Source organism: Lonchura striata, chromosome 3, assembly GCF_050655825.1.
Source record: "Lonchura striata isolate lonStrDom1 chromosome 3, ASM5065582v1, whole genome shotgun sequence".
Taxonomy (NCBI): domain Eukaryota; kingdom Metazoa; phylum Chordata; class Aves; order Passeriformes; family Estrildidae; genus Lonchura; species Lonchura striata.
The window spans coordinates 45,336,929-45,351,620 of NC_140705.1; the positions used below are offsets into that span (position 1 = coordinate 45,336,929).

Below are 14,692 nucleotides of genomic sequence, written 5' to 3' on the forward strand. Positions count from 1 at the left end.
AGACATGAAAGTGACATCTTGTATTTTAATGAAAAGTTTAATATCAAAATTCATCTAAAGATAAGAAAAAATCCAACCTGATATATAATTTTTAGCTCCCCCCATTCCTTAGCTCTTTGGGGAATGTCAAAGGCTCCCAGGGGCACTGCAGACAATCCACATTCCAGCAGAGCCCCAGCACAGCTGCAGTCCAGAGCACCAGCTTGGGCTGCCACCTCTGCCAGCATCAGTGCAGATTCAGGGTCTAGCCTCCTTATGCCAGGGAGAGACAAGGTGGTGAGGCACAGCACTGGAAAAGGCACCAGGAAATGTTCAACTAAACCCCAAAACAAACAAAAACACCAGGTTGCATTTTCATCTCTTACATATCTCACTAGATCAAAAACCAATTGCTGCAGCCATTGCATGAGTAATTTCAACCAAGTTGTTCTTTGAGCAGATGAACTAGAGAAGCCCTGTCTTCTGTGGCTGAAGGCTCTTGCAGGTGAGGAAGGGGAGCTCTGGCAGCAGCTTATCCAGCAGCTGAGTGTCTGTCCCACCATCTCCTGTGTCAGAAGCATTGAAGTCACTTTCTGCAGCCTGACTAGCTTAAAAAACCTAAGTCAGGGCATTCAGAAGCTGCTCAAAGAAATAGGTAGGAATTTAGTTGGGTGGTGATTTCTGTCTGTGCCAAATTCTCTGAAATTTGCCAGTGCGTTCAAGAACATACTGTTCTTGCCTCAGGTTTGTTCCATAGGAAACAAGGCCGAAGTAAAAAAGGTGAAAATCAAAGATGATCACTTTACAGAGAAGTAACAGTTGACACTTTCTCAAAAAGACACCTCATCACCAAGGGCTGGTCCAGCTCAGCCAGCAGAGCTTCCCAGAGGGATGCCCTCCTTGCTGGCATGCTCAGGCATGGAAAAGCCATACTCTTAGCTCCCCCAGACAAACCTTTGCAGAAACCTCTGTCCTGTGGGACAATGTACCCTCCGGCAAATATATTGCTGTACAAATCTGCACCATGTATCTTCTCCTAGTGGCAGTTCTTTTGACAACATATAAATATAAAAGCCAGTTCATTTTGTTAGCAGTCACTGTGTGCATATTTAGCAACTTTAGCCAGTGACACCAAAATCCTCTTCAACAACACTACGGGGCCAGATGGTTCACAATCACACATCATAAATTCCTGTCTGCTATTTCCATCTTGTATTTACCCAGCTCAGTGTGTAACAGCTACTGGCGTTGAAGGCTTCCTTTTTGAGAAACATCTGTGGTTTTGATAAGTCTTTGTAGGTATGGAAAAGCCTGAAGTCCTTCAGCTCCAGCTCTCGGAGCAGACTGTACCAGTACCGCACCACGGTGCTGTCATTGCCACTGACCTCAAAGCCAGGCCAGTGGATGTGCACCTCAAAGACCAGCTGTCCTATCTGCTCAACAACATCTTCCAGGATTAGGTTTTCCAAAATCTTCCACTCGGCGCTCTCCACGTCTGCCTTGAGGACATCAATCTGCAACAAAAGCACCATTACTATGTGAAAACGAGGAACTTTGCAGTTGCAGTAACATTTGAGGCCAGGGTTGGCCATTTTTAAATACACAGATATTAATTTGGTATTAAAAAAAATAACAGGACTAACACAGGCAGAACATGAGGTTTCATCCTTGACTGTTCACAGCCCTTTTCCTCCTGCCTCCAATTCATGGTGGAAAAGCTGCATATTCCAAGCACCTCCTATAACCAAAGCATGTTACTGGTTCCTTCACAATTCTTGGGTGGCATCACAGCTATGAAAAAAATAGAACCAAACAACAGACCCAAACCCACTAACAGTGATTGCCTGCACCATAGCTGATCATGTAGGGTGCTCATGAGCGATATGCTACATGTATCATGCAGTGCAAGAGAAGACCAAAGCAAAAAATGAACGCTGTGGACAGCTCAAGTAATCAGCTGGCCTTGGCCAAGCTGCTGGCTGAAGTTTTTGCAGGCATCGCTACAGATGCTGAGAGAGGATGACCAAAACAAAGGATAACTCTGCAAAGAGTCTTCAAGATTTTAAGGGTAGCACCTCCAAAGGAAAAGGCATAGCAGAAAAGAAGAAGTTAAGGTGTTTGAAAGGAATAACAGATCTAACAGATAAGTTCTGCTTTCTAGTTTTAGACCATTATTTAATTTTGTAGTGAGATATTCAGCAATCCAGCTTCTCACAGCCCAACACAACTGGGGGTTGACTTTGCTTGGAGATTAGTTGGGGAGGGGAGCTGGTGCTTTAACATAAAAAGAGTATTTCATCACCATTTCACACCTGGTAGAAAATAATGACCACAGTGCAGCAGTGGTCACAAGCTGCAGAGCTCAGCTTGTTTTCCAGAACCCAGCAGGGGAAAGTCCTACACTGTGAGAGTAGGGTTTGCCTGTGCCAGTTCTACCTGAGCTGATGCTTCTGCCCATCTGCTCAGACTCAAGATGGGTTTGAAGTGAAAATCTGAAGACTTTATTTATTCAAAAATTCCTGAAACAAAAAAGGGAAAAAAAAAAAGAAAAAAGAAAAACCTCTAAAAAAACCCCAAAACAAAAACAACAAAACCAACAAAAGCCCAAAAAAACCCCCAGATTCTCTCTGGCAGTCTACCTTAACCATTTGTGGCAGTATCAGAAAAGGCACCTGTGCAGGTATAGGAGAGAGCTTTGGGCAGGTAATGTAAAAGCACTTCCAAGGCAGCTGCTCTCCTAAGCTGCCCCATCCCAGGGCAGCTAGCTGGTGTCATGCATGCCATGCCCCATCTGTGGAGTTCACAGACCCCTCTGCCCTGGTCCAGCACAGCTCTGGTTATACAACTCCAGTACAACCTGTGCTTTGCATGGGCCATGGCCAAGAAACCACAGGGCCATGGCAAGGGCTGGCCATATCCACCTTCTCTTGTTCCATGGAGGGATGAGTGGAGATGCCAGGGGCTGAGTGCTGAGGTGCAGAGCTCACAGCCACGTCAGCCCTCCTCAGGGGCTGTGCCCCAGCATTATGGATTGGCATGGCATTGCAAGAATCTGTAGATTCTGAGGACACTTGCCTATTCTGTTCTCCATCTGTAAAACAAGGGTGTTAATCACTGAACAGGAGTTGAGCACGTGAAGGGCTGTGAGACTTGGGTGGAAGAAGCTGTAAAACAGCTGGAAACAAAACACCATGTTTTCAGAGCAGGACTTGAATGGGGTCCATGGTCACAGAGAGAATCATAATAAGCCAAGCCACCGCTTGTCTGCTCATTAAGAAGGCATTGTGCCTCCTTCACTCTGTAGGAGGCAGGGGGCCAGTGGAAAATGACTGAGGGATTGTGGAATTAAAGCCCATATTGTGGTATGTGTGCATGGGGAGCAGAAAGGAAGGTTGCATGGACAACCTTGCTCTGGTATTTCCTAACTTGCCTCTCTAACAAAGAGCCTGTCAGTCTGTCCATCCGCGGGTCAGTGAAACAGTTGAACGCAGCGCTCCTTTGGGTTCAAGGGGAGGCTGAATTTAAATGATGCAGCTCATGACATTTCAGCTGGTGGGTGAGCTCACTTGTTTTCCTTCATACATTTAAATTGGTAATTTATTTTGCAATTACCAAGTTGTATCTCTACCTGTAATGCAGTTTTGCAGGCAGTTGGTTCCACACAGACGCAATTGCCACAAGACCACACTGCCGCACTTAAGAAACCACAGATTTTTATCTCTGGGAGACTTATGTAACTTTGAAAGCAGACAAATTATTCAACCCCCTTTTTTTTTTCCTTGTGGGGAGGGAGTGGAAGGATAGGGGAAGAAATTTTTCTAGGCATTTGGTTTTGTTTTCCCATGATCTTACTTGATGGCATCACTAGGACATCTTTTTCCCATGGTAATGTTTTCAGTCCTTCAGGTTTGTTTGTTTTTCTTTTGTGACACTAACTGCTGCTCTGTCTGCTCAGCAGGCACTCTGCATGCTCTGTGTTGTATTTGCAAAACTGATCTGAAAAGTGGCTGGTAACCAGTGTTTCAGTAGGAGAAAATGAGTTACCACAATAACAGCTTGAACACATAATGAAATGACCAGAAAAGAAACACAAGGCTAGTAGAGATGTGTTGCAAACACAAACCAGAGGGTCTTTGTTGCTCTTAGTGCCCTGCACTGCTGAGAAATCTGGACGGAGGAAGGTCCCTGTCTCAACCCATCAACTTTCATGACTGCCTGCCAAGCAAGGTGTCCCTCCTGGCCCAGAGTCTCCGGTGCATGCCATGGATAGTGTAAAATGAATGGCAGAACAGCTCTCTTTAGGCATATCTGAGCAAATTACAAGCAACCTGCTAACACCAAATGCAAGTTTTGTGATGATTAGACAGCTCAGGAGATATTTACCATTGGTGATAAGCAGCGCATTATCTATAAGAAATGCACTACCACCTTCCAGTTGCCTTGATCCAAAGTGCCAGTGAAAGGATTAGTGGGCAAATCTATAAATTCAGAGCTCTAATTCACCCGGGAGCACAGCTGGAGTCCACTGCTGTGAATAAATCCTGGAGGGTAAAGATCTACAGTGCCTGAAGGTAAAGTATGGCAGTGAGTTTCAAGCGCTCACAAAGGCTGGTTCCTCTTATCTTCTACAAATCCTCTTATCCTCCATAAATTAACTGGGTTACCACAGAAAAGTAAAAAATGTGGATTTTAGAATATTTTCTCAGTTTGGCTCCCTTGAAAAAGCACTGCAGCATTGTACCACTTACACTTGGAGGAAAAAAAAAAGGCGAGGGGCCATGCTTATGCACAACCAGGCATATAAAACAGCTGAAAAATTGTATTTTACTTAGTGAAGGTCAACATATACTGTATGAAGGCTCATTTCTTCTTTTTAGGGTAATGACTTGTTACAAGTGTGCATCATTTCCTAAAGCAGAGATCTGAGCTCTGTTCACCTTGACCGCTTCTGAAATACCAGGGTTAAGGGGGATTTCAGGCTCTGTGATGCCTGTGGGCATCATTTAAAGCTTCCCATGGAGAAGAGTCAATTGAGAGTGAGTAGCTGGAGAAAGCAATTTGGCAGTATTACTTCCAGCATGAGCTCAGCATGTGGAAGTGGAAGCCAGGAAAGGCAAAACCAGCAAATGCAAGTCAGGTACAGAGGATCCCTCCAGTTCTGTGGGAGCAGGTCTGCAGTGTAAGCTTGGGAGGAGGGAGAGAAGAGCTGACTACAGCTATCAGGCACAGGGACAGAGCTCAGAGCCACCCCAGACTCCTGAACTGCAGGGCTGCTCCCACAGTGTGAGAGAAAAATATTCCTCTGTTCTGGCTCCCTGTGATACCAGGCTACCATTTTGATATCAGCTGCTCAGCAAGAAAAGGTCTGCTGGCTTGTGCACCAGACTTTTTTCCCCCTCTCTCCCTAAGTACAATTCTCTATTCTCAGAAAACGAAATTCTAGAAAAAGTTGTTTAATTTACATTTTGATAGCATGTCTTTGCAGGTAACAGCAGGTGCTTGGGTGTGTTTTGTTTAACTGTAACTTCCCTCATATCCTTTTCCCATGTGCAGATTTTCAGCATAATACTTCCCTCATTTTCTTTCCTCTCAAAATGCATCCACAGCCCGTCCTCACCAGCAGGAGATGGCTTGGATGTAAAGTCCCTTTCATTCCGAGTGACAGCTGTAATTGATGGCAGCCAGGATGCCACATAACCCAATAGCAAATTATGCTCCCAGCAGCTTGTGGCTGTCTCTTCCCATGCTCCCTGCAAGCAGTGGGAGGGGGAAATGTCCTGCCTCTCTCTGAGCCATCTGCTGGGGAGACCAGGACTGCTGGGGGCCTGGCCAGAGCAACACGGGTGCTGAAATCAGGAGAAAAGTCAATCAGCACTGAGCAGTGATGTACAGCTCCAACCGGCAGCACTTCTCTTCCAAATTACTTCCCTTCCTTCCTGCTCACATTTGCACCTCTCTTGGTGGTCTGTACAGCCAGTTTCAAATTGGCTCTGGAACAAATGTGTCATTTGAGATTATACATTCTCAGTGTGACAGATCGGGCACATCTTCAAGAATCTGCTTAAGGCATCAAAGTCACAAAGCTGATTTGTGCAGTTGGGTGCTTACAGGGTCTTTGGTCTTCTTTTACAGTAAAGGGCACCTGCCCAGTTGAAGTTACTCATACAATATACACGTCACTGAAACAGAAAACCTGCAGTGAGTGCAGGCAAGCTTTGTACCTCTGCTCTCACCACTGATTCTCCACAGCCTCACAAGTGACAGTCCTGGTCAATACAGGTCCTTTCAGTTCTGGTGATGTATTTCCATGAACCCATTACACAGCAGGAGCAGGATATTAAGTAATACTATGTTTACCTCTTAAATCAGAGAAAATGTTTCAAAATATATTTTAAAAACTTAACTTTCTCACAGCCAATTATCAGTACAGCAACAGCTTGCCACATGCAGTAATGGCCTCAGACAAATGCACCCAGCACATGCAGGAGGCATCAATCTCAGCTGCGTACTCAGGAGCACTATGAGCACTTTGCCCGTGCTCTCCCATGGGGGACTGTTCTAGGAAAGATCAATGCTGGCACCCCAAGTGTTTCCTCCCACAGCCTCAGAGCCCTGGCACTTTAACTCCCCAGCTCTTCCCTTGGTCTCTCATGCCAAGACATTTCCCATATACTCTCCCCATCTGGAAGCAATTTCTCTCTAAGGACCCATTACAGAATAAAAACCCCATCCAGTCCAGTTAACTGGACCAGTTAAGCAATGCCTCTTACTCCAGTGGACAGGCAGAGAAGAAGAGACCTTTTAGCTGGCACAAGGCTCCTTTTAATGACACTTTACCAATGGACAATATAATCTTTGGACAAACAACCCCCAGATGATTTACAAGATCATGGCCTGAAATACTTTCTCCTTGGCTTCATTTGGTCAAGAGGTCACAGGTTTTCACCTGTAGCATTCTGTCACCACAAACATCATTCTTTGTCAAGGAACAAGTTCTTGGCACCTCTCCTATTTTGTGTTGGACACTAGACTAGTTGGAGACAGCAGGTCACTTGTTAATCATCTTTTGGTCATACAATAATACAGATCCCCAGGCCTGAATTGATTTTCAGACAGGTTTGATGGGTTTAGCTAGCTCTACACTATAATGATCTTGAAGCCAGACATCTTGTCTAGCTTGCTACCCAGCAAGACCAAGGTTCCTGTAAAATGACCCAGAGAATAGATTCTACAAACCCTCTGCATGGAGCAGGTACCCACTGCACATGGATGTGGCTGAGGGAGAAGACCTTCCCCTCACAAGAAAAACTGAGCATCAAAGATCTTTGTTCCCCATTTCTTTAAACTGAGACTAGTCTCCAGAGCAGGCAACAGGAGCCTCACCACTCAATAGCTGAAGACTGCAAGTTATGCTTTCTCACAGGAAATGATGAAAAGTCACCATGAGGACATAAGCCCTCAAACATTGACCTCCTCATCAGTTCTGAGTGGCAGCAGTTCACAAATGTGTGCCTCTGCTCAGAAACACTGCTCCAGCTCCCATTTGCCCCCATTACCTTTTCCAATTCGCACAGCTCTCCTGCTTCACACTAAAAGATTAAAACAACCCAGATGCCTCACCTAGTCCTTCAATCCAATGTCGAGATTGCCCAAGTAGGCAAAATCCCATAAGAGGTTTTCAGAAACCCGGACTTTAAATAATTTAACAGTTTGATCAGCTGCAAAAGCTCTGCTTGCCAATGCCCATACTAAAAACAGATATTTTAAATACTGAGTGCACTCCTCCAGCAGCCGAGCTGGAAGCGCAGCCGCTCTGTGTGCAGCCTGGCTGAGCACATGAGTTGCTTTGCAAAACGTGCATTCAGCCATCTAATCCTGCAGGAGATGTCCTGCTGCCCACTCCCCCCACAAAGGGGGGAAACCCTTTCCTTTCTGCTCTTTTGATCTTCTCTGCCAGACACTGCTGGATGCCTGTGGGAACGGATATTTACTCAAAAGAATAAATGGTGTATGCTAGACCCTCAAGCCTCTTCATTAGAGGGGAACAAACATTTGCAGTCTGTTTGTGCTGCCCCAGCACCAAGCACGGATGGTGGGACACAGCTCCATGCTTGCATAAAGCCACATTATCCTGGTCTTGCTGAAAGTGAAAGCCAGCAGCAACAGGTCAAGCACATTGCAGCAGGATAAGGGGGCTGTCAGGACAGGTTTGGAATAGCAGGCAAATGGTGAAGCAACAATTGATTCCAAAGCCCTGAGGAGCAAGACCTGCAAGTGTGTGTGTGCAGTGCAAGGGACAGATGGCTTAGGCTACCATAAAACAGTCGCTCAGAGTAAACAGCATTTTGGCCTTCTATGGTTTATTAACATGGTGCCCATAGGGGCCTTAAAAATGTAAGTAACTGAAGAAAGAAATCAAAGTCCCATCTTCAAAAAATGTCCACCACACCTTAGGGAACATTCTCCTCTTGCAGGAGGAGAATCAGCAGCCCTGGTATATCCAAGTAGCTCCAGTAAAATCTGGTGGAGGACTTGGTTCCCATCTGCACTTGCCAGAGCAATAAAGTCCTTTGAGACTGCACCCTCCATGGGGATCTATTTGTGTCATTCCATTTCTTACCTTCTTTGTACAAGGTAATAACCTGCCTCCCTTCTATTTGCTTGCAACCATGACAGAAGAAGGCTGCATGTACATTCCTGAAAACATGAATAAAAACCATCACAAAATGCTTGCACAGCTCAGATTTCATCTGGGACAGGCACTCAGGACGGGCAGGAAAAACTGCTAAGCCTTTGACCTCTGGATTTCAAATTTTTGAGAATGGAACCTTAAACTGCTGTCAGATCAAAAGAGAGACCAGAAAAGATCCAGACATTAAGGTGAAAGTATTTAAAAAAGATATGGCCAATTCCAATGACAAGAACTTGTAAACCATGACAGGAGGAGGGACAAATGTGGGAAGGAAAAAAAAGGTACATTTTTTTAGAAAGCTCCTAGAGGGTCTGGATAGGGCATTTATCTGAAGCACTTGTTAATATCAACACTACTGGGAAATCATGAGAAAGATGGGTAGTGGAGAAAAACCAGGATGCTCATAGAAATGGGTTGCTCTCGATTCTCATTAAATCCATGCCACACCATGGACCACCATCCTGATTAGATATTCAGTACCTCAGCCAAATTAAAACCATAAAATTCACATTTAAGCCAGGGTTAGTGGCTTAAGGAGGAGCTGTGGAGTGTGCATAGAGGTCTCAACTCAGCAGGTACCTGCATCTGGTACCACCCTGTGAAGCAGGGCAGGCTCCCAGGCTCCTGCTGAGCTCCAGGTTTGGCAGGAGGAGGGAATGGGACTGACTGATTTCCTACAGCAGCAGCACAGCTATGCTGACCCCACAGTGCCTGCAGTGAGTGCCATGCTCCTCTGAATGCAACTCTTAGACACTGAAATAGTCAAATAGGAAGGTGGAATTGAACACAGTTTGCACAGCTCTCTAGCAAAGCTGGGGGAAAGCGGATTTTTACTAGCTGACTTTTTTCTGAAGGGTCTTAACAACCACAACAAAGGCAACAACAAAAAAAAAAAGGAAAATAAAACCCTAAAAAGAATTGTCCTTCCTTTCTAATTTTTAGCAGACAATGATATGCTTTGAAAGTGCCTTTACTTCTTTTTCTGAAAGATAACCTGCATAAGTTCTGCTTCAACAGTGCAATACTTCAAAGCTTTCATTACAATTCAGGTGTTGCACTAGGCCTTTTCCTAGGGGAAGAAAAAGCTATGGATTGCACCATATTCAGCCAATGATATCATTAAAAGATCTTTCCTCCATGCCTGACAATTGCATACTAAACAGCAGCTTCAGATCACTCTCTAGAAATACCAATATTCTTAACAATGTCTTGAGAAGTGCTCCTGGTGGAGAGAATTTAAATGAGGCAAAAGGAGACATAAGGGACCAAGAGAAAACCCTGTAAAGCGCATGAGACACTTTGTGCACACGACACCAAAAGCAAGAGGTGGTGAGCAGTAAATCACTATCCAAAGATCTTTGCTTCGAGCAGCATGAGGTTGTCAAGCCCATTTTTAGTTGCAGCCAAACTCTTCAATCTACCTACAATTAAAATACTTCAGGCAGCAGCAGCCCTAGCTGATTAAGCAAATACAGACTTATCACCACCTTGATTTCATTATCGCTGAAATGAAAAAAATACATACATACAGGAAAGAAACACTGTGTGCCATGAGCTTGTGGATTACTCAGGGGCAACTGTTTCAAGGCTACAGAAGGCAGCATTTCCAACTGCAGGTAGAAACAGCTGCACCAGCTTGGCTGCCTCTTTCCAGCAAGGGGAGTGAGGTTTGCCAGCTCTCTGAGAGACCCCCAAAGGGTTTCCACGTGGCTCTGGTTATTGCTCAAACTGCAGAATGTCTGCCCGTGAATGAGACAAACTGCACCATAACAGTTTAGCTTGAGCCTGTAAGGACTTCAACAGCTATCTCAAACATAGACATTTAAGTTAATGGAGGTGAGGTTTGTGCTTCTCCATCCTGTGGCAGGTCATTTATTTAGACTATAAGCTCTAAGTGCTATGGTATTGCATTTGCCTGGTGCAAAAGAGTGCAGTACTAAAATTGGACTCCACTGAGCAGAGTTACTCCTTCTGCAAATAGGTCATGACCTGCCATTTACACTATGAAAAAAATCAGTGTTCTGGGACAAAACTTTTTCTACCGTGCAATTCAGAAACTGATATAACAAGGAGATGGCCTGACGAGTCACAAAAAAGCAAACAAGATAATAAGCAGTAAGTGCAGACATTTCCAGGGAAGGGCAGTCAGGACATTTCCAGGAAGAAGGCAGTCACAGCCTGAGCCTTAGCAGAGACACCATTGAGACTTCTGAATAGTACTGATTGCTGATGCTCCAGCTGCAGGAGGGGCAGCACAACACAAATAAGATGTTACGGGAAATACAGGATCTCTCATGTTGGAGAAATCTTAGAAAGGCCAGTATGATGACCCGACAAAAGCAAATGCTGTTCTTCACTGCTATATATAGATGGTAAATAACAGCTGCAGAAAAAGGGCCACTTAAGCTTAGAGACCATTGATTGCACAAGAAAAATTTAATGTAAAAATAATTTGGCTAAAAATCAGATGAAGGGTGGATTTTTCCCTTCTAGAACTGAGATTTTGGAAAAGCACCAAATAAGCATAAATAAAAATAAAAAAATTAAACCCTTTCAAGAATTCAGAATTCCAAACATTTACTTCAGGATTTATGATGCAACAATTCAAAAGACCTGGTCTCATTTGTTCTTTCTGACACTAAGCCACATGTAGCAGAGCAGATCTGAACTTGTTGCCCCCACTCCAGCAAGGTGATGGGAGCTGTTCCCCAGCTGCAGCAGCACCAGAGACAAGGACTCATGGCCCTGAAAGATTCCTGGGCTTCTGAGCTCTGGCTTCTCATCTTGATCTCAGGATTCCACATCAGGACCAGCCTGCAGGTGCTCATCAGCTGGTGCCGAGGTCCTGCTCATCAGTTAAGACGAGCTGAGTGTGCAAACACTGGTGGCACCCACACACTGAGCCAGGGCTGAGCAGCCCCTCACTGAATGCAACTCACACTAAGCAACTCCCAAGGATCCCTGGGCAATACCTAAGTCTAGCCTTGCAAAGGATAACCAAAGTTAAATTATTTTGTCTAGGCAGGATCAAGAATTCAAAAGCCTGTTTTGGCCCCTACAGCCCTAAGCTATGCATAGTAAAGAGTAATTACACAGATTTCATTGCTACAGAACTTGAACATGGACATTTCCCAATCTGAAGAGTTTATTTTTTGTTTTGTTAATAAAATCACCATGCACATCTAAGCTGTTACACATTTTCTCTGGACTTTCATTTTATATCTATTTGTGCACTACAAACAGAGCTGATTTTAAGCAAAAATGGTTAATCTTTAATACTGTCCTTTCACATCAGCCTTCAGAAAGCTGAAAGTGCAGCATGAAATAAATTCTATAGTATCCACTTGAGGAGAAGAGCAAGTGATAAACTACTTGCCTAGGAGGAGATGATATTATTAATCAAAATTACTTCAGGGTATAGTGTTTTGAAGTTGTGTTGAGTATTAAATAACAGGTGAAGGAATGTTCTTTCCTTTTGAAATCCTAAATTGAAGCCTATTCAATAAAATGAAGCAAAATCACCCAAGTTGCTACAGAAAAAAAAACCTTCATGAAGAGAGAGTGTAAATTAAAGCCTTCAAATAGAAATCAGATGTAAGGATTGATTTGCATTTATTTTCGTAACAAACAATGACACAGTTTGGTCTCTTACACAATTTGTTTGAGATAACTTGAATGTCAGGAATTGAACACAGCTCCCCTGAAAGTTACAGCTATGAGCTCTTCCTGATTAAATTAGGGTTTTACTCAGCATTCTCAGATTCTCCTTTCCAGATTAATTTGTTTTACAAGAAACAATTCCATCCACTGGTGAGCCATACTGCCAAGGAATGCAAACTCATAGCATTTACTGAGGGTACAACAAGAGACTTTTCCTGCAGAGCTCCAGAGGGAGGAAAACTACTCCTGGAATAAGAATTTGCATGTGTGACCACTGTCCATTTGGGACAGAATGAACTCTTGCTTTTTTTCTGCTGCTCAGGGCCTTTCTGTCAAAGGTTTTTAATTGTGCTTCCCATCACAGTCTTTGGAATACAGAGTACACTTAATAGCTTGGTTTGAATTTCTTGTTAAGGGTTAGCAGTGCATAGAAGCAGGACAAGAGCCAACAGACATGAATGGAAATCAGGGATGTTCAGACTGAATATAAGGAGAAACATTTCCATGAAGAGAACAATCCAGCAGGAAAACAGCTGACCCAGAGAATCTGGAAAGTCTCTGCTCTGGAGAAAATTCAGTGTTTGTCAAGACCAGAGTGGATAAAGCCTTGAACAACCTTGTCTGATTTCACAGCTGGCCTTGCTTTGAGCAGAGGACTGAGCCACAAGCCATTCAAGGTCCCTTCTGACTTGAATTATCCAGCAACTCTCTAGAAAGGAATTTCTCCATGCATCTATCACTATTCCATGGAAAACACCAGCACTGCAGCATCCTCATCCCTGTAGGTAGTTAGAGAATAGGAAAGTGAAAGTTTTCAAAAAGCTGAACTTCACTGCCATAAGAATCGTGGACCCTCAGTGGCTTTCTCCCTTTTTTCCCCACTGTTCATTAAGAGTGCACTACAGAGTGTGCATGTTCAGCAAAAAAGTTGAGGGCGAGGGGTGGATGACAAGGGAACATGAGCAAGATCAATTTTTACATCTTTATGCCTTCCTGTGGCTCATAAAATATTGCTCTTCTCAGAAGGTACACCAGTGAATTTTCAGTTTAGATCTGTATATCAGGAAATAAGGCTCCCATGACATCCTTTGGAGATTATTCCAGGGCTTAAGAGATTTCACACTCTAATGGTTCCCAAAAATACTCTGACTACATGTTTCCTTTGTCAGCCACATCCTAATATATTACTAGATAAGTCCTCTGCCTCCAGGCTATTTACAATGCTCAGAGAACTGAGGGCTGTTTTGCCACATAACCAGTTAGAAAGATCAAGTTCTTCTAATCTTTTCTCACATACACTCTAACTCCAAAAAGTGTTTGTATTTCTTGCCAAAATATCAGGGTGGGTTTCTCTGGTATGGATGAGGTCCCAGTATTGCCTGCAGAATAGCAGGCGTGCTCTCATCTGAATCAGGATGCAAATGAGCCCATCCAAGTTCTTTGATTTTCTTGCACACGAAACCCCAAAAATGCAAGATCTGTTCGCAAGACTACAACAGCAAGAACTCCAGGAGATCTTGTCTGTCCAGTCTTCCTTAGCCTGATTTTCTAACATCAGTGGAAATAGGGTCACTTGTAGGGTCTTGGATCAAGTCCCAAATCTCAAAGAATAAAAGCATGGATAAAATGAGGCATTAACTTCAAATGCAGCTGCCTGGAATTCCTGCCTTGAAGTGGGAACAGAACAACGTTGAGGGTAGGCGGAAGGGTTTTTTAAATTAAAAATGGGATGAAGAGCATGTTTTAATTTTCTAATTGAAAAAAAGTTATTCAGAAAATACTCTGTAAAACTGTTTTGAATTAACGTATTTATTCAGTTGAGGGAACATTCTGCTCATATTCACTAGAAGAATGGTGTTTCTACACCAATATACAACTTCTCAGGCTGCCTTCCTTCTAAGTTAAAGAAAACCTAAACAGAAAAATGTGAGGACAGTCAGACCATTTAGGGATTTCACAAGTATAAAACACTAGAAAATCTGGTGTTACAGTGTGTGAAACACCTTTATCCCCCTGGGAGAAAGTCAGGTCCCGACTTCACTAAGCCATAGCTTTGCACAGGGGAGCTCCTCAAATGCTACCAGAGCAAGAGGCTTTATACACTGTTCATAATGCACCAAAATACTTAACCAAATCCCATGTTATACCTACACAGCTAGAGGAAAGCCTGGCTGCATGTGTTATGTGTGCATTATGTTCCTTGGCTGCCGTCCAGCCCACTTTTTTCAGAATTCACCCCTACATCCTTCTCATTCACAGAAGGTGTTACAACCACTCTCTTCTACCATGATAACCTGACACTGACCTCAGCAGGTCTGGTATGTCATAAGACTTGTACACTTTTTCTGGATTGGGTCATTA

General features: G+C 43.8%; 1 protein-coding gene across 2 annotated transcripts in view; it reads right to left on the reverse strand.

The window, feature by feature from the left end:
- Positions 1–18: 18 nt before the first annotated feature.
- METTL24 (methyltransferase like 24) overlaps positions 19–14,692 on the reverse strand; it is a 45,054-nt gene continuing 30,380 nt past the window's right edge. The window contains exons 5-7 of one of the 2 annotated variants that reach the window (XM_085575004.1): positions 9,378–9,439; positions 5,361–5,375; positions 1,036–1,493 (exon numbers count right to left, since the gene is read on the reverse strand). In XM_085575004.1, the coding sequence (XP_085431130.1) occupies positions 1,179–1,493; positions 5,361–5,375; positions 9,378–9,439 (392 nt within the window). In that variant the 3' untranslated portion in view covers positions 1,036–1,178. Of the gene's footprint in view, positions 1,494–5,360; positions 5,376–9,377; positions 9,440–14,692 lie in introns of both variants that reach the window. The other variant, XM_021553767.3, reaches the window with a different exon arrangement.